Below are 18,553 nucleotides of genomic sequence, written 5' to 3'. Positions count from 1 at the left end.
AGTTATTAGTGAGCTTATTAACGTATTTCATCTGTCTGTCTATCTACCTAAACTGTAATCTCAACAAACAGGCAAAAATCGTTATTCGTGTTGATAACAACAGGTAGCAGAAGATCAGGGTGTGAGCTGTAGGAGGGTGCCTGTGAGTCATCCATCTTCAGCCGGGTATGCAATAAATTATTCTCTGAGGCTCATTTGCCAAACTCCAAGAGGATTTCTGGTTCCTAGAGGATAGTCTGGGTAAAATAAGATACGGTTAATTGTATAAATCCCAATCCGAGATAGGAAAAATCTTGTATGGATTTGGGAAGTCATTTTGATGTATTTTCTCGAGTCAGAAAAGAAAAAAGAATAAATGTTTTTCCCTTCCAAGTTTATCATCTTGGGGAATTGCCACAGTTTTTGTTTGTGAGACGCTGAGTTTTGTAGGAGCTTCTCAAGAGGTGAAGCCATCTGGGAAGCTCCGGTCCAGAGGGCTTTCAGTCGCTTCTACAAAAAAGAAGCCTTGTTGCATTTAGCCATCAGTGTGTTTAGAAGAGAGCAGAGAGGAGAAATACCAGGATTGCCAGGTGAGTTCTGAGGCAGAGGATCACTTTGCCGGGCTGCCCCCTAAGAGGCTTTGTCCTGCTCCCTGCAGCGCAGCAGGCTGCGCGAGGCGATGAACTTCTGCCCCACGTGCGTCGCTGGGAGCCCGGGCAGAACAAAAGTGCCGTCGCGTTTGGCAGCGCCGGAGGCACTTCAGAGCGCAGGCTGACGTCTGAGACTACAAAACCCCAGCGTTGTAGCAGCTCAGCACTCGTCTCGGTGCGCGTGAGAGCTAACGTGAATGCTTTGAACACTGAGAGGTGGCACGGTGAGGCTACGTCCTCAGCCCGTGCAGTGCGTGTTTGGGCACTCGATGTTTCGTGCCCGGCTCTTCTCACCTGCACTTCGGATGGGTCACGAGTGAAAAGGGCAGCACGCCTCAGCCCTTCCCGTGCCCCCGCACCGAGCCTGCCCCTGCCAGGGACGTTGTCAGGCCATAAACACAGATGAAATCTTAAATTTTGCTAGCTAACATCATACGCTCCATGCTGTTGTTAGAAGTAAAATGCAGTAACAAACCATAACGTGATACTGCAATTCCTTTTTTCTTTTTTTTTTTTGTATTTTCATAAAAAGCAGTTTGGATTATTTTAATGATAGGTAATGCACAGTCTCTCAATAGTGCTAGGTAGTTTATTATGTCCTAATTTCCAGGTTTTCTTCCCCGGGGACCTAAAACACACAAGATGCATATTAGTGCTGTTCTACAAAATGCTAATAAACAGAATTTTTCTAAGGAGCAGAACAGGGGCTAATCCACTTCTCTGTGAGACTGCTGATACCAGTACAGAGTATATGAATGATCTGTCAAAACTAGTTGGAATGGGAAAGGCACAGGTATTTTCTTCCCTTAGGTTGGCTTTTTCAGTCAAACCTGTTCCCCCGACCCGTCCCCAAAAAGGAAGATGTTGCCCTGCTGAATTTTATTTCTTCTTGCATCCCTCTCTTTCTCAGCTGAGGAAATCCTATAGCATCTCTCTGTTTGGTTTGTTCTCTGCATAAGCTGGGTTCAGCACCACGAGACGTGCTGCTCGGATAAGTAGCAGGGCACAGCCGCTTGTGTCTCAGCGATATTTTCTCTTTTAGCTCTTTGACTCGCTCCAGCCCGTGGGCACACCGATACTTTCCACGTAGGTGCGACCTCGGGGGTTTCATCTGCCCACGCAGTCCTGCAGCGGCTGCGGGACCTCTGCGGGACCTCGCCGGTCGCTGTCACCTCAGGAACAAGTCACGGGCTGGGTGCAGGCACTGGGGTGCAGGGGCACGGGTCAGAAACCACAGCCCGGGCTGAGATACGCCGTGGGGAGTCGGGTGGAAAAGGAGACGGCCGCCGGAGCGCAGGCAGGGACGCGGCGGTCCCGGTGTGCGACGCTGCCCACGTTGGCGCTTGCGTCACGGTGTTAGCAGGGTGGCAGTAGCTGTGTGAGAGCTGGAGCAGGCGGGCGCGTTCGGTGCTTTAAACCGAGGGTTTGCTGAAGGGTGGCGGGTTTTGAAACCGGCTGCAGGTAGGTAAGCGGCCAAGAAGAGGCGAGGGCGGCCCGGTGTCACCCTGCTGCCCGCTCTCCAGCAGAGCGGCGGCGTGGGGACGGACCGGCTCCATCCCACGTCTCCTCCTGGCTCCACCTCGTAGGAGGCGTATTGCCACTCTTCCCTCTGAAGCAATGCATTTTACCACGTTTTTCCTTTAGAAAGTGAAGTTATCAGACAAAGAGAATAAAGCTTCATACGAAACAGAGCTCCAGAGAGCAGAGGAAGAGGGCAGAGGGACAGGGGACCGCAGCGCGAAGGGCCGAGTGGTCGCTGGAAGCTGCTGCTTCGAGCTGGCTGCTGGGTGGAGAAACCCCGAGCTGTCCCGACTCCCTCGCAGAGGTTGTTCTCCTGGAAAATTTACAGCTCTGAGCTGATTGTTTGACTTGGCACCATGGTCAGGATGCTGCCTTGTAAACTTAATAATAGCTGCCCTCTTTTTAATTTGTTTGACCTTGACTACAATAATTTATTATGTGCATTAGAACTTTTTTTTAAAAAAAAAAGCCCAGCACAACAACAAAGACTTTGGCTCCCTTTCCTTTCCTCCACGGTGCTCTGGTTCTGAACCCCTCCTGTCTGATGGCACACCGGGCTCCTCAGCGGCGCGGGGCCGGCCGAGAGGACAGCGCTGGGAGGGCGTTTGCTGAGAGAGGAGCGTCCCCAGGTTGCGCTGGGGCTGGGATGTGCTGCTCCCAGCATCGGCCGTGATCCCAGCGTGGTTCGTTCCTGTCTTTCCTGGCGGCCCCCGCTGAGGAGGAGCTCGCTGGTGCTTTCCAAAAGCCACCGCGCACGAGGGCTTGCTTTTAGTGCTTGAAGTGAAACCCTTCTGCCGTCACAGCCTGCCTCGGTTTCTCTGTCCTGTCACTTGCAGATCTCCTGTTTGTTTGTTTGTTTGTTTGTTTTTAATGAGAATATTACATTTGCTTTACAAGCATGACATTGGGTAAAATAGCTAGAATCGTTCAAACGTCCTGGTCCACGAGTCCAAATCCTCTTGTCTGTCTGTTTCAGAGGAGCACACGTTTCGCTGCGAGGACTGTGACGAGCTTTTTCAGTCAAAGCTGGACCTGCGGCGACACAAGAAGTACGCCTGCAACTCCGTCAGCTCCCTCTACGAGACTCTGAACGACGAGATCAAGCAGGAGGGCCTTGGCGATGGGCAGGTCTACGAGTGCAAAGACTGCGAGAGGATGTTCCCCAACAAATACAGGTACCAGCGCTCTCCAGGCGCAGCCTTCGCCACTGGTTCGTGGCAGTGCAGGGTGCTGGTGCTCGCTTTCTGAGCGCCCTGAGCCCTTCTGAGGGCTGGGACAGACGCCTTGGTAGGCCTGGTCAGCATCTTTGCAGCAACTCCTCCCACGTGATGTAGTTGTGAGGGAAAACAGTGGTAAGGCATTCCGCCCGTTTGCATGAAGAGCGTGTTTTAAATATAATCCTCGGCCATTTGAGATCAGTGGGTATAAAGAGGCATTGCTATACTGAGAGCTCTAACGGGGTCATGAGCTCCTACTTAATCTTACAGCAGCAATTAAAAAATTCTGTTCCAAGCACATATCAAGTGTAGTTTTTTAAAAAAGGAAAAAGTTCATGAAAATACTGTGTGTTTACCAAGCGTTTTTTAATAGAACTGTGGAAAAGAAAAAAAAAAAGAAAATAGGATATTCTCCATCTTTTTTTTTATTATTATTATTTGCAATGATTATTAAAACAGAGATCTTTGAGATTTCTGATTCATTTGCAATGTGGGACTCATTCGGTATTAGGTGCCAAATTTAAAAAAAAGTTGAGCTTTTATTTTTTTAATTATTTCAGGAATGTGGTTCTTTGCATCCCGAGTCTTTACCATCCAGGCTGTATTTTCAAGGTTTTCTCCACAGCGTGTGAGGGCTAGGAATGTATTCGTTTGCACAGTGTGCTGTCTTAATTCCTGTACTTTTTATGTTAATTTAGGAAATACCCTTTGGAGATTTATGTGTATTTGTCTCTTTGTAATGTTTGTGTATTTCCTGGTTCCTCTTGAGAGCCTAGAGTGGCAGTGAGTCCATTTTACAGGAGTTGAGAGAAGCAGAAGGATTTTAAGTCCCTTTTTCCCCTTCGTACTTGTTTTACCCCGTGTGGGTAAGATGTTCAGGGTCTGCTGGTGAAGCTCATGCCAGATATTCAGACGATGTGGCTCGGATAAGGTCCCAGTCAATAGCCCTCGATTTCTTGGGAGCAGTGGGATCAGACAGACCTTGACTCGGTTGAAGACTTGACTCCCCTTGGGACATATCTCCATTGCAAGCATTCCTGGCAGCGTAGCAGAGGCTTTTAAGTGTCGGTAGGTAAAAGGGACGAACAAACGACTTGTTCAAAGTCAGATGGAATACCTGTGGAAGGGCCAGGAACAGAACACCAGCTTCTTTTTTAAGCAAATAATACAAAGCGACTTTTTTTCAACGGGGAAAGATAGAGTCAGCAACATCACCGGTCTGTGTTGTACACGCTGACAGATTTAGTGGAGCTGGAGAGAATTTCCACATCCATCCCTCCCCCATCAATCTGCTGCATTTTATGTACTGAAAAGCCCACTAAAACACAGAATAAATCCAGTCAGCATACCTAGATGGTCTTATAATTTTTCAGAAGTTAATACAGATCAAATCAAGAGTGCCACTGGGGAACTGAAATTGAGCATTTAGCAGCTGACTAAATAAATAAATGTTTTGCTAATCCCAGTAGGTACTTGCCTCTAAACAGCATATTAGTTTGTCCATATTTGCTCTAAATAAACTCATAAATCACAGTTAACAGGAACATATTTTTATATATGTATATGAAAAGTATGTATTTCTTTGTAGGTGTAAAAAATTTCGTGGTGTTAAGAACACCATTTCTTTAGCAAAAATGAATATTGCTTCTTTAAAATGAGTGGATTGTCAGTTTATACGGGGCATGTTCATGAATATTTACTATCACAACTTGAAAGAGGAGGAGGTTCTTCGAGGGAGTAGCAGGGTGCTGGCTGCTTGCGTTCACACGCAGGGCCGTGCAGGCAGGCAGCCTGCCCCCGCCACCCTCGGTGGCCCCGCAGCAGCGCCGCACGCCGGCGCTCAGGACCACGAGCCAGAGGCAGGGCTGTGGCGGAGGGGAAGCAGAGCGAGCGCCGCGTTTCCCTGAGCAGCCATCCCTGCCGTGGCCCGCCTCCAGCAGCCAGTTGGGTTTGCCATCGTCCTCCTGGTCCGAGGGAGGCTGCCAGTTGGCAGAAGCTGAAATTGCCGAGTTAAGTCATAAAAGATGTCTGACATTTAGAAGTGAAATGTGTTTGCACCCTATCGTGTTTCTTTCCAACGTTCAGTTGCCGTGTTCCGGGAAGCTGTGGGCTTTGTGCCCATGAAAACGGCAACGCGATAGTCTCAGCAGCAGCAGCTAATATCTTGTCTTTCCCTGTGGGGATGCCGTAGAAATCTTGGTCACAAAGTGCTCATTTTTCCTGTCGGGACCCTGCGGGGTCAGGTCTGGTTTTACCTTCCCTCTCCCCCTTGTAAATGGACTCAGGTATTTAGTAAGAAAAGTCACAAAACCCAGCAGCGTTTTGAGGCGGAGAGGGCAGTTTCCATCTGGGAAATAAATGCCAAAAATGTGCCTGCGGCCGCACCTTTCATTGTTGCTGTGCTGCTCGCCTGCTTTCTAATAGGGCTTCTGGGGTCGTGCGTGGGGGCCACAGTCAGTCCTGGCCCCCCACCACGAGCCCTGCCCAGTTTCTCTGTCGTCCCCATCGGTCGTGGCTCCATTTCATGCCCCCTCGATGCCACGGACAGGGTGTGTGGTGGTGCGGGCCTGGCTCAGCGGGCCCTGGGCCCCTTTTCTCCTTTGCAGCCTGGAGCAGCACATGGTGATCCACACCGAGGAGCGGGAGTACAAGTGCGACCAGTGCCCCAAGGCCTTCAACTGGAAATCCAACCTGATTCGTCACCAGATGTCTCACGACAGCGGGAAGCGGTTTGAATGTGAAAACTGTGTCAAGGTACGGCGCAGACCGCGGCGACCGCAGGCAGCTCTGGGGAAAGAGGGCACTGGGGCTGTGTGCTGGTGCTCGGGCCAGTTCCCATTGTACCAATAATGGCCCCAGTCTTCTCCCTCCCGCTTTGTTTCCGCTCCCTGAAGGTGTTTTGTCTTTCAGGTGTTTACCGACCCAAGCAACCTCCAGCGGCACATCCGTTCCCAGCACGTTGGCGCGCGAGCCCATGCCTGCCCCGACTGCGGCAAAACCTTTGCCACCTCGTCTGGCCTCAAACAACACAAGCACATTCACAGTACTGTCAAACCTTTCATATGTAAGTTGTCACGGCCATCACGGAGTTCTGGCTCTTGCTATAATTGCACGTATCCTGCGGGGCCCCCCAGTACTAGCTGTCCCTCTGTGAGCAGCCGCTGTAATTTTATAGGTCAGAGCACAAGATGAAATTCCGCAGCAATTTTTTTTTTTTTTGCATGCTCCCTGTTTTTTTAGTAAACATTCATGGCAGTTTTTGACTTTCTTGACAAGTTAAAAGCTGAGTCTCTCAGCAGTCCTAGTGATGCCATTTTCTCATATCTTTTCTTTCTTCTTTTTTCCCTTAATAATTTTTGAATGTTCGTGTTGGTGACATAAATAAATAGCTGGCACAGCCTGATCGAAGTGTTTTTCAGGGGTGCCTCAAATCCTCTAGCTGTGGAACAGAATTTGGAGTAGTCACGGAGACGAGAAGAAGGTGTTTTTTAAAAAGAGTTTTTTTCCTTCTTTATTTACTGCATATTTCATCTAGATAGTACTTGGAAGCCAAATAAATAGCAGATTAACTGGGCCCTTAGTGCTCGCTTTAGTGGAATATTTCCAAAAGAGCGTTTTCCCTCAAGAGCCATTCATCTCCTTTCTTGTCATTTTTGGGGTTGTATATTCCTTTAATTGACACAGCACCTATTGGATTTTGATAACTGTGCAGAAAAGTGGATTGTGTCACAACAAAGCTACAGAAACTTTAGGGACTACTTCCTGACACTCTTCAGAAAGTGTCATTAAAGCACAGAGCAGGATCTGGGTTTGATTCCAGGCTTTGATGTTACGGTAGGGAAGCCACTGAACCCCCTTTTGCCTTTTTCCCTATTGGTATAATGGGAACAGCATGCAAGGGTATCCTGGGAGACTCGTTTCATTAATGTGTTCTGAGATAATCAGATGGGTGTCAGCGGAGGAAGAAAAAATACTCTTATTGCTCATTTTGATGCAATCTTTCATTTGATGACGGGCACATGAAAGAGATAATTTGAATCTCATAGTATTGCTGCAGTGAGATGAATGATTTCTTCTCATAATCTCCTCACTCTCACCTCATAAGAATTAGGGAGTTGTCAGTCTAAATCAGTGTGTAAAACAACTGAGACTGATTCTGCTTAGTTCAGATGTACCAGGTGGAGTCACATGCGTTAATATGGAAACCATTAGCAATTTTAGGGGAGCCATGAGGCAGGATTCCCTGGAAAGATTTTCTTTCCTGTTCAGTGAGGAAAAAAAAAAAGGTGGATGGTTCCTTTGTTTTTTTGTTGTTGTTGTTTTCCCCACAATATTATACCTGGCTTTAAAAAAAATAATCAAACTTTATAACTGCAAAATGCAGAACAGCAGGGGAGGACATTACATGCAGAGTTACTAAATCGTTGTATAATTGGGGATTTAAACATTTTTTTCCAGTTTTCCTTATTTTAGAATGATGATGTGAGCTCTTATACCTGTAACCCTTTTATTCATGCAAATTTATGCAATATTGTGTGTATGAGGAGGCTGTAGCAACTCTTCCTGGGGTGGAAAATGGAAAAAAGGAGCCCGATTCTCTTTGAAAATGTAGCTTTTGTTGTCTTTTATTTTCTTATTTTTATTTTTTACAACAAAAATAACGCAAGCAGCACGAGCACAGCGTTGAGCCAGTGAAAACTGACAGAAAGTGCACTCGGTTGTGATACCATCTGCTTAGGCAGATTAGCCATTTATTATAAACTTGTGTGTATCTTCCAAACCACAATACAACATCTCTTGGCACATGTCAAGGGAGACGGTTAAAATTAGAAAGGGGTAATTTTGTTCTGGAAAGAAAAATATACAAACATCTTTTAAATAAATCCACCCAAATGTGACATTTCTTCAGAAATTATCAGTAATTCGAGAGGGAGCTCACACAAGGTGTCCTTACACGGAAGCATTTGCACAAACCTGTTCACTTGAACGTGCACAGTCCCTCCCACAACCCTGAGGACGGTGGCTTTGCACAGACAAGCAGGATAAGAAAAACACCCGTTCTGGAATTAAAGTCAAGCATTTAGAGTCAAAGCAGAGACACGCAGCAGTGCAGCTGGGTGCCCTGACTTCAGCCTGACAGTGCTCGTGGGGGGCCAGCACTTCTCATGGATCTGAGGCTGTCGGGTGGCGAGTGCATCTCCTGCAAGGACAAGGGACAGGGACAGCCCTGAGAGAACAGGGCTGCGGGACGGGAGTGTTAGGCAGGTGCTGGCAGATCCCTCTGCCTACATCTCTCTAGAGTCAGAGGCTGTTGTATCCAACAGATCCGTAGTTTTAAGGAAAATAAATGGAGAAGTGTTTCCTTTCAGTTCTCTGTTTAGATTAGTTTTTAAGAAAATATTTTTAAATGAAGTTAAAAAAAAATAAAAATGCAAAAGTCCTTTCCTTGAAAGTCTAAGGGATGGCTTGAACAGAATCATTAAAGAAGGCTGTTGCTTCAATACTGCAACTTGTCTGAGTTTAAAAAAAGAACTTTGAGGAATGTTTAGTTCTCCCTCTGTTTGTGCTTCCTCTACAGCCCCTTGCTGTATCAAGGCCCAAAGCAGAAAGGCTGAAATTCTCTGAGTTCATATTAAATTTCTAGTGCAATCAAAAGCCAGACGCAGCAGACCCTTCAGTGACAATCCACTAAATTTTGTGATGCTCATTTCAACTGAAATGGCAATTTTGTCCAATTTTAGTAATCTTTGCTTTGAATTTTACTGAAAGGGTTTTCCCTTCTATTTTCAGAGCTGCCAGTGATATATTTTGGCTGTCTTTTGATATTCAAATATCGATGTAAATCCAAATAATTTAGAAAAAAAAAATGGAGGGAAAATCAAGCTTGCGTGTACCTATCAGTAAAAGCTGGGAGGAAGGAAGGACGGATGGACGGACGGACAGACTGCTTTTCACTGCGTTGGAGGGCTGGGTGTTGGGAGAATTGGATTCAGGTCCTTGCCTGCCCGGCCCTGAACAATACGCTTTCCCTCGCTTTGTCTCAGTTTCCATGTTTACAGAGGGGTGATAACAGCAGTTCTCCTGTGAAAGAAGCGTGTTAATTCACTAAGAAGTAGGATTTACTCCTATGTTGAAAGAGGCACTAGATAATAAAAAGTTACAGTGTTTTGATATATAGAAAAAAGTTTGGGTGTGTTTTTTTTTCTTACTCTGTTCCTTTCACACCAACAAAGTCTGTAGGTGAAAGAGGCTGTAAAAATTCACGTTGTGAAAGCTCTGTGTTTACAGGTCATTAAAGAGAACGGAGATGTAGGATTAACTTGGCATTGCTGGAGTGTCCTGCTAATTCAACGAGTACATCTACCCCACTTGTAGCTGAACTGAGCTCTGGCGGGCAAAGTATTTATAGAACATCCCCATGGAGTGCTTACTTACTATTAATGGCATTAAAGAAAGGGTAGATTTGATTAAACGAGGCAAAGTTCTTCTCCCTCCAGCCTTCAGTACTTCCTGCCATGCCAAGACTGGAGGGAAAGCGGGCTAGTTAATGTAAATAGATATTATCATTAAAATGTACGATTATTGTAAATAAATTTTAACAATGTTTGAGCAGGAGTAGCGCATCACCTCGGATTTCCGTAGAGAGAGATTCTCTGGTGAGAAGGTTTGTCTGAAAGGAGCGGTGGTGTTGTTTCTAGGATTCCCTCCGCGAAGCCTCCGTGCCAGCTGGGCAGCGGCTGGGGCCCGGAGGAGTCGCTGCTTTCTGCCAGCTGCTCTGGGGGTCTTCCAGCCTCCCCCCAGCCTCTCGTCCAGCATCCTTGAGCAGGGTTCCCAGGGCTGCCTCTTCCTTTTCTAAATGTAGCCAGGATCACGCCCTGGTGTTGCTGCGTCCTTTGTCGACCTTTAGGGAGGGGGATCGCTTTTCCCACATCCTCGCAAGCTAGAGAGACCAGATGGGCTCCTTAGCCTCGTTTTGTACGGGGGGAGCTGAAGCACAAAGAAACTTTGTGCCTAAAGGCATATAGGGAAGCCTCAGCTGGAGACATTTGAAGCTGGGTTTCTAGAGATCCAGACCAGTGTACGCAGCATATAGCCTGCTTTTTATCTCTTCTCCAGGGAATCAGGATCTTAGGGGCAGGGTGAAAGGAGTGTGGGACACTGATGAAGCTCCTAACGAATTCCGTGCAATTTCCTGTTAATTTCATATTGCTTTTGTTTTTGGTTTCTGTTGATGCTTTAGGTGAGGTCTGTCACAAATCCTACACGCAGTTCTCCAACCTCTGCCGTCACAAGCGGATGCACGCGGACTGTCGCACCCAGATCAAATGCAAGGACTGTGGCCAAATGTTCAGCACTACCTCCTCTCTCAACAAACACCGGCGCTTCTGCGAGGGCAAGAACCATTACAGCCCTGGGGGAATCTTTGCCCCAGGCCTCCCCTTAACGCCCACTTCCATGATGGACAAATCCAAGCCCTCTCCCAACCTCAACCACGCCAGCCTGGGATTTAATGATTATTTTCCGTCCCGTCCCCACCCAGGGGGTCTTCCGTTCTCACCTGCCCCCCCAGCATTTCCTGCCCTCACTCCAGGATTCCCAGGGATTTTCCCCCCGTCCCTATACCCCAGGCCCCCCTTGTTACCGCCCACACAACTGCTCAAAAGTCCCCTCAACCACACTCAAGACGCAAAGCTTCCGAGCCCCCTTGGGAACCCGGCACTTCCCCTGATTTCTGCAGTAAGCAACAGCAACCAGGCCACTTCGGGAGAGGAGAAATGTGAAAGCAGCCTGGAAAACTCCTACCTAGAGAAGCTAAAAGCCAGGAACAGTGACATGTCCGACGGCAGTGACTTCGAGGATGTCAATACAACCACGGGCACAGACCTGGATACCACCACTGGCACCGGCTCTGACCTGGACAGTGACGCAGAGAGCGACAGGGACAAAACGAAAGATAAGAGCAAACAAATTGAGAGCAAACCAGACTTTGTCAGCAGCTCTGTGTCTGCAAGCTCCACCAACAATACCAGTGAGATCCCTCTCTTCTATTCTCAGCATTCCTTCTTTCCGCCCCCAGAAGAGCACCTGCTACCCACCACAGGAGCAGCCAATGACTCTATTAAAGCCATCGCCTCCATTGCAGAGAAATATTTTGGGCCTGGCTTTATGGGGATGCAGGAGAAAAAGATGGGTTCGCTCCCGTATCATTCCATGTTTCCATTTCAGTTCCTCCCCAATTTCCCCCATTCCCTCTACCCTTTCACGGAGCGGACCCTCAATCACAACTTGCTGGTCAAGGCAGAACCAAAGTCACCCCGGGACCTCCACAAGGTAGGCAGCACCAGCTCGGAGTCGCCCTTCGATCTCACCACAAAGCCAAAAGAGATAAAGCCAATCCTGCCACCACCTAAGGTCCTGCCGGCCCCATCCTCAGGGGAAGAACAGCCACTGGATCTGAGCATTGGCAACCGCATCCGAGCCAGTCAGAACGGAGGAAGAGAGCCACGCAAAAACCACATTTATGGGGAGAGGAAACTAATGGCAAGTGAAGTCTTACCCAAGATTTCCCAGTCTCAGCTGCCTCAGCAACCATCCCTGCATTATGCTAAGCCATCACCCTTTTTCATGGACCCCATATACAGGTATTAACATACCCTGCCTTAACTTTTTTCCTCTAATGAGCTCGTTTTCTAGCTGACATCACAACCTGAGGCAGATCTGGATGTAGGTTATTCAGAAAGAGCAGTGAAAAGCTGATACAGCTGATATACCAGTACAGCCTGGCAGTACTTCTCTGTCCTTTGTCACAGCACGTTGAATTTTCTGAACCACAAGGGCTGAATAATTGAAAGGAGTACTCATAATCAATATGTATAAAGAACACATCTTTATTTTGATAAAGAAGAAACTTGACCTATTTAAGGACTCTCCCACGAGCCAACGCTAAGATGGCACTTCTGCTGGGGAAATTCCAGAGGTTTGATTCGATAAGAATGCAGAGTTCAGATGCCTCAGAGCCTGGGCTCTCATGGCTTGGGAATGAGTCAGGAGCCCTGGGAGCCTGCAAATACAGCTCTCCCACTCACTTCTTTGAAGGCCTTTTGTGAGCCACTTCACCTTTTTTTCTCCCCGCCCCCCTTTTTCTTTCTAACTCCTTGGATTTATTCAGTTCATAGGAACTGCTGTTGCGGACCCAGGCTTTTGAAACATTTTTAAGTCTGGAGTAACAAGTACTGAGTAAGTGCATGGTAGCACGTTATCTAGATCTCTCCCAGAAATGTTTCGTGCGCAGTTACCTTTCTTAGAAGATATCCAGGGTTTTCTAGTTTCACTTTGAGCGGATGTTTTTGAGGAAGACAGATTCATCATGTCTCTCCTAGAATAAGTCGTACGTGGAGGGCATGCGTAAAGCAGAGTAGATGAAGTTATCCAAATGCCAGCTAAAAGTCCAGAAAGAAAGAATTCAGAAGAAGATGTAAAGGAAAGGTTTGGGTCTTTTGTTGTTGTAGAGCTGTTTATGGATTCTGTTTCCAAAGTACAATTCTTTTGAGCTTTAAGGTGAGCGTACCAGTGAGTTTGCATATTGCCCCCGCAGGCACTGGCACTACTTCTGTTGTCTTCCTGCTGCTGCTGAGACACCTTTGTCACATAGCAAACGCCATTTGCTAGTTCTTAGCAAAGTCCAGCGAGAGGAGGTGTCCCAAACCAGTTTACTTTAGTTGTTAACGTGGCGATCAGTGCGCTCTTAGGCTACCCGAACTGCTTTATAGCCGCCCATTTCGGTACACTGGTTCGGCCAGAGGGCTCCCCTGCTCAGTGCCTAATGGAGCCCTCAGCTCCTGCCCAAGTTAAAGGCTTGCCCTCGAGCTAAATGTGAATATCGTGCTGCAGGGCTGCGCAGCGAGCCTAGGGGTAGCCCAGACTGCTGGGATGTTAATGGCAGTGCTGCAGAAGCTGGTGTTTTCTAGCGCTGGAAAGACTCATCGTCACCGCCGCGCGATTGTGTCAGCACCGGGATGGCTCGCTTGAGTGTTCAAAGGAGTGCGAGCAACAACGGGTGGCGTGGCCTTCCCTGCTGGGTGGAAAAGCAAGCCAGGAGAACAGCACCTATGTCACTGCCTTGCTGCTATTGTATGCCTGATAACTGTGGGAAAAAATGATGTCAATGCCTAACGGGGCCAAGGAACTGTCAGCTGAGACGAGGATTAGTGAGCCCTTGTTGCTTGCTATTAAGAAAGCGTCTCTCGCTTTGCCAGCGCTCTCAGGGTCGATGCCGTGTTGGTTGCTTACATGCTTACCATCTGTGATGGAAACGCTGCATCACAACCTGGGACGTGTAATGCATTCTGTCTGGAGCCCATCGTGGTCATCTCCTCCTGGAGAAATAAGTAATGATGCAAATAGTCCGCTATTTATTTTTGTAAAAAGTACTTCTGTGAAAAAATAAATGGGATAGAGAGGCAAAAGCGTAGAGTTAGCTTAGGATTCTGCCACCTCTGGGCATTCTCAGTAGGAATGTTAAAATAACATGGGCTGAAAAAGCAGTTGCCAATTAAAATAGCAGCCTCGGGAAAACCGTAAAGGTCCAGAAGACAGATGGAAGTGAAGGATGGGGGCATCATTTGTTGCATTCCATGGGATGCATGTAGTTTTAGTAATACATTAAAATAGAAAGGCAGTGGTGGAGTCGCTTGCGAATCAGACTTCTGATGTAATGAGCTAAACAGCAGAGCTTCCAAGTCCCAGCTTAAAAAATATGGAAATATTTTGTTTCTAAACTTCTCTTTATCAGACTCTCTCACATCATTTGGCTCCTTCATTTTTCTCCCAAAGGCCACTTAAATCCTTGACATTTTCTCCTGGTGATATAATTTAATGCAGCCAGACAGCCTGAAATCAGAGCAGTTTTTAGCTCGGCCTTGTTAAGGTAACGTTCTCAGGCACTGGCTGGGCAGATCAGCCTAATCCCTGAGCCACGGCAGAGCTCGGCTCTGACGGGGCTGCTTGTGCTCCTGTCGTGTTCTCCCTGCTGGGAGATGGGGAGGCTGTGCGGATGCCATCACTCCTCCGCGGGCTTTCCATCCCTGACGCAGGTGGGGCTGGCTCACGGGGGTCCCGAAGGCATCCCTCGTGCATCACAGCTCCCTGCGGCACGTCGCGGACAGCGCAGCTCCGCTGGCGAGGTGCTGGGAGCTGCCCTTTGCTGCTGGGCCTCGTGTCAGGGAGAAACTTCCTACGTCTTGTTTTGCAGGCTGCTGTTTTTCTGAAAAGTCGTGCCCGTCAAATCGCGCACCTTCCGAAGCACAGTAATTATGGCTGCATTTCAAATCCAGCTCTTCTCTTTTCTTCTACCTAAGGAAAATTAAATGCAGATTAACTGCAGTTCACTAAATAGCACTCTGCATGACTCTTCGTTTAAACTCTTTGGTAATTTGATCCACACACCAATCAGCTGAAATGCAGCAAAATAATTTGCTCTCATTTATGCTGGACTAATGTAGTTAAAATTATTCTTACTATTGGACTTCTGCTGCTTTAGCCGGGATGGACTCGGTTCCCGTAATTTAAAGATGCAGCTGCACTTATTGGAGCTGCTTTCGGACAACTTTCCCACAGAGGACATTCCTGATTCTCTTTTTGGGTGATTCCACACCATGGTTTTCCTGCAAGTGGAATACTTTCTGAAAGCAAAGCCAGCATTTCAAACACCAGAGCCTGCCTTTAGGGCTGTTCCTGCGTGGTGAGGTGCTCGAGCGAGCAGTACATGAATGAACCGCAGCGACACGGGAAGAGCTGGGGTTCCTGACTCGCTTCAGAAATCGCCCACCAGTTCCTAACTTTTTAAACTGTTGTCCGCATACGCTTGCCAAATAAACTCAATGCAAATTATATCTCAGCTGCAAGGGAGGAAATAAATATGAAACACCTAATGATTTCAGCACACATGGGGCTGCAAAGTCTGGCCCGGTGTTAACTCTTAAGATAAAGACAAACTCTCAAAGAGAAATCTTTTCCGTGCAGCGGCTGCCTGCTGTGGACTCTAGAGCTTCTCCCACTAAAACATTGCTTTTGCTGTGATTTTTTTTCACACGGTGGCATATAAACCACTGTAGCAGAGACGACAGGTTTCATGTAGAAAGAGCAAAATGTTTTCTTTGCTATCAGTCTGGTGGCTGAAAAATACTGCCCAAAGGAGATCAGTTTCATATCGCTGCCAGTACCTTTTGTGGGGTAATGTTTGGGTCATCATTTGTAGCATTCAGTAGAAGGGGGAGAGAGGCATTTGTGTCAATAGGAGAATGGCCTCATCTATATAATTTAAACACCTCTGCAAATGACTCGGCTGTTTCTTTCCTGCCCGTATCCCTGGAAGGTACGTAACCCTCTGTGTTGTTGTCCAGCAGGGTGGAGAAGCGGAAGGTGACAGACCCTGTGGGTGCCCTCAAGGAGAAGTACCTGCGACCCTCCCCGCTGCTATTCCACCCCCAGGTAAAAGCAGTAAAATTATAACGCAGCGTTGATTGAATTGCAAGAAGTTTGAGATGGAGCTAGCACGAACAAGTCTCTCGCACCAGATTCTTTTCGTCCAAGGGCCTGAATGGAAACTCCAGCATTTTCCACCAGTTACTTTTAAGTACTTTTAATTTCATACCTAGTTTGAGGATGGTGGCAGTAATGTCTTGCTGTTGCTTTTGCGTTAACAGAAGAGCAGGGATAAGGTCTGGACAACTCGTACAGGCTGCCAAACTTTCACGTGCCAGAATGCCTACATAATTTTTTCATTGGAAACACCTGGTGCAGGCATTTGCAGTAGTGCAAAGTGGAGTAAGACACTCTAGCATCTAGGCAGTAGCATTTTATACCTGCCCGACACTCCCTTTACATCACTCAGAAAGTGTAAAAGTGGGGCGATGGGTAATTAGAGTCCAAATCTACCTACTCCGAAAGGTGGTGGGTCAGCCCACAGTGCAGCCACGCTAGGTCCTTAATGCACAACTAAGTCCAGTGCTACAGAGACTGTTCATGAGAATCAACCCCAGTTCACCAAAAAAAAACCCTTATATTTTAAGCGGTAGCTAAACTCTCCCGTGGCGAGAGTGGTGTTACTCTTGCCCCTACGATTCCTTGCTTCCTAACGATAATGCAGTTGGTTCTGCCACGAGCTGCCTGATGGCCTTTCGGTGTGACAGTCACCAGCCGTCCTCCGTCTCTCCTGCCGTGAGCACTTAGTGGGAGCTGAGCTCTGCGGTCATTATTGTACTCTCCTTTATATTCACATGCATTGTTCTTGTCTGATAATGTTTCCCACCTTAGATAAATAACTTGCAGGTTTGTGAAAGCTGGATCCTGGTTGTTTTCACAGCTAAACTTAGTTTCTTCATTGTTTTGCATCAGCCTCAGAGTTTGGTTAACAACTTCCCCTGATTTTTCCTTCATACAGGCTGGATAATGGTGACAGGCTGGCCAGGAACATCCTGTGTTTGTGTGAGTTAGAATAGTGGGGATATCTGCCTGTAAAGAATCTGATAGCAGGGAGGAGCTAGTGCAGCAAAGCAACCCAACAAGACGATGAGAAACGTGCGGACCCTGAGCAGGAGCAAGCATTGGGTGGAAGGTTATTAACATTGTTCACGAAATCCTGACCACGTCCTCTTCCCATGGCAATGAAAAGATGTGGAAGGTCTGGTTATCTCTAATAGCTTATCACACAGAATAGCCTAAAATTTACAATCACTCAAGCCTGAAACTTCCTGATAACTAATTTTTAATGAAGGACTTACTGTGTAAAGATCACTCAATCTTGACAGCAGCTGATATTTCAGATATTTCAAATACTGAAGGTGAATGAGGGCAGGTCATTCGTTCAAGAATACATGAGCTTTTTACTTACCAGATCCCCATCCAATATTATCCTGGATGTTTTCCTAAAAAAACTCACATTTTCAGGGGCTCCTGCTTCTGTCTTCTTCGTTAGGACCAACATCCATACAGCAGACGAATTAGAGGCCCCCTCTACATGTGTTTCTCTCACTCAAAGCCCACGTCTGGTCCAAGTCTTTTCTTCTGTGAATAATTCCCCAGATCTCAGAGAGGGCCCTGGGTGAGATGTGGCTAAGCCAAAGGCTGTGATAAAGATTGAGCATTCAGAAGATGCTTGCTTTCTTAAAATGAATTTCAGGCAACTTTTACTTCTTACCCGGTCGTTGACAGCAGTTTCTCTGCTATGGTGTGAGTTATTCTTACATTGTCTATTTTAAATGAAACTCTGGACAACATAAATAAATGGTGTAACTTTTTGATAACTTAATGGAAAACCTTTTCTCACCTGTTAAGTTTCTTTTCTTCTCCCCTTCTTTTTTATTATAACCAGGCAGTTGTTCCCTAAATAGCAAAGTGCCTTTACCACTGGAGAGGCTATGGCCGGTGTTTAGAATTTTAAAATAAGCCTACGGCTATCAAGCCAGCAAACATCTCTGACTAAGTGCCTAAAGAACAGGGCACAACAAAAGATATCTCCAGGTACTCCAGCAAAGGGCTGAGTGGCATAGCTCTGAAAGATCCGGATAGCATTTTAACGTGATGGTTTTGTTACATGACTGGCAGCTGGGGCAGAGCTTTTGCTGTAAATGATCAAGTAACCTTTTCAAGTGGCTGGCGCTAAGTATTACTTACTATTTATCATGGGCTGGGAGCCTCCAACTAAGGGGCTGTGGATCTATTATCGAGAAATGGGTTTTACTACTCCTCTTTTTTACAGCTTATGAATGGTTGTCAGCCTTCCACAATGTATTCTTTGGTGATTAAGACAACTTTTTTTTATAGTCATACATTTTAAACAATATCTTGGCTCTCTTCTCCCCCCCGAGCCCAGTTTAATAAAGTGTAAACGTGCAAAAGGTCAGCCCTTCCTGTACAATAGAGCATCTACTTTTGATATATGGCTTCCTACTGCCTTCCGCTCGCTCGCTGTCTCCCCGCTCGCTGTCTGACTCCATTCAGGCTCCCACTGCCCCCTCGCTCCCTCTCCCGGTGATGTCAGCTGCAGCCAGGAGGCAGCTTTATGGCTCGCTTGTTTGTTTTAGCCCCGCTTCAGCTGGGTATCGCAGAAGTGCTCTCGAGAGTGCACAAAATTGAGCGTTGGAGATGTTAGTGCAGTCCTCTGAGTTGCTTTCTCTCTTGGATTTG

At 47.0% G+C, this 18,553-nt stretch overlaps 1 protein-coding gene across 12 annotated transcripts in view; it reads left to right on the top strand.

Moving 5' to 3' along the window:
- The window catches only part of PRDM16 (PR/SET domain 16), a 312,213-nt gene that overhangs the window by 272,210 nt on the left and 21,450 nt on the right, over positions 1 to 18,553 (top strand). For 11 of the 12 annotated variants that reach the window (XM_083802569.1, XM_083802566.1, XM_083802568.1 and 8 more), the window contains 5 exons: positions 3,127 to 3,325; positions 5,974 to 6,121; positions 6,278 to 6,431; positions 10,608 to 12,009; positions 15,769 to 15,856. In XM_083802569.1, coding sequence (XP_083658695.1) covers positions 3,127 to 3,325; positions 5,974 to 6,121; positions 6,278 to 6,431; positions 10,608 to 12,009; positions 15,769 to 15,856 — 1,991 coding nt within the window. The remainder of the gene's footprint in view (positions 1 to 3,126; positions 3,326 to 5,973; positions 6,122 to 6,277; positions 6,432 to 10,607; positions 12,010 to 15,768; positions 15,857 to 18,553) is intronic. The other variant, XM_083802565.1, reaches the window with a different exon arrangement.

This window comes from Anser anser (assembly GCF_964211835.1).
Source record: "Anser anser genome assembly, chromosome: 17".
Classification (NCBI taxonomy): Eukaryota; Metazoa; Chordata; class Aves; order Anseriformes; family Anatidae; genus Anser; species Anser anser.
This window is presented reverse-complemented; position numbering and strand designations above follow the sequence as displayed.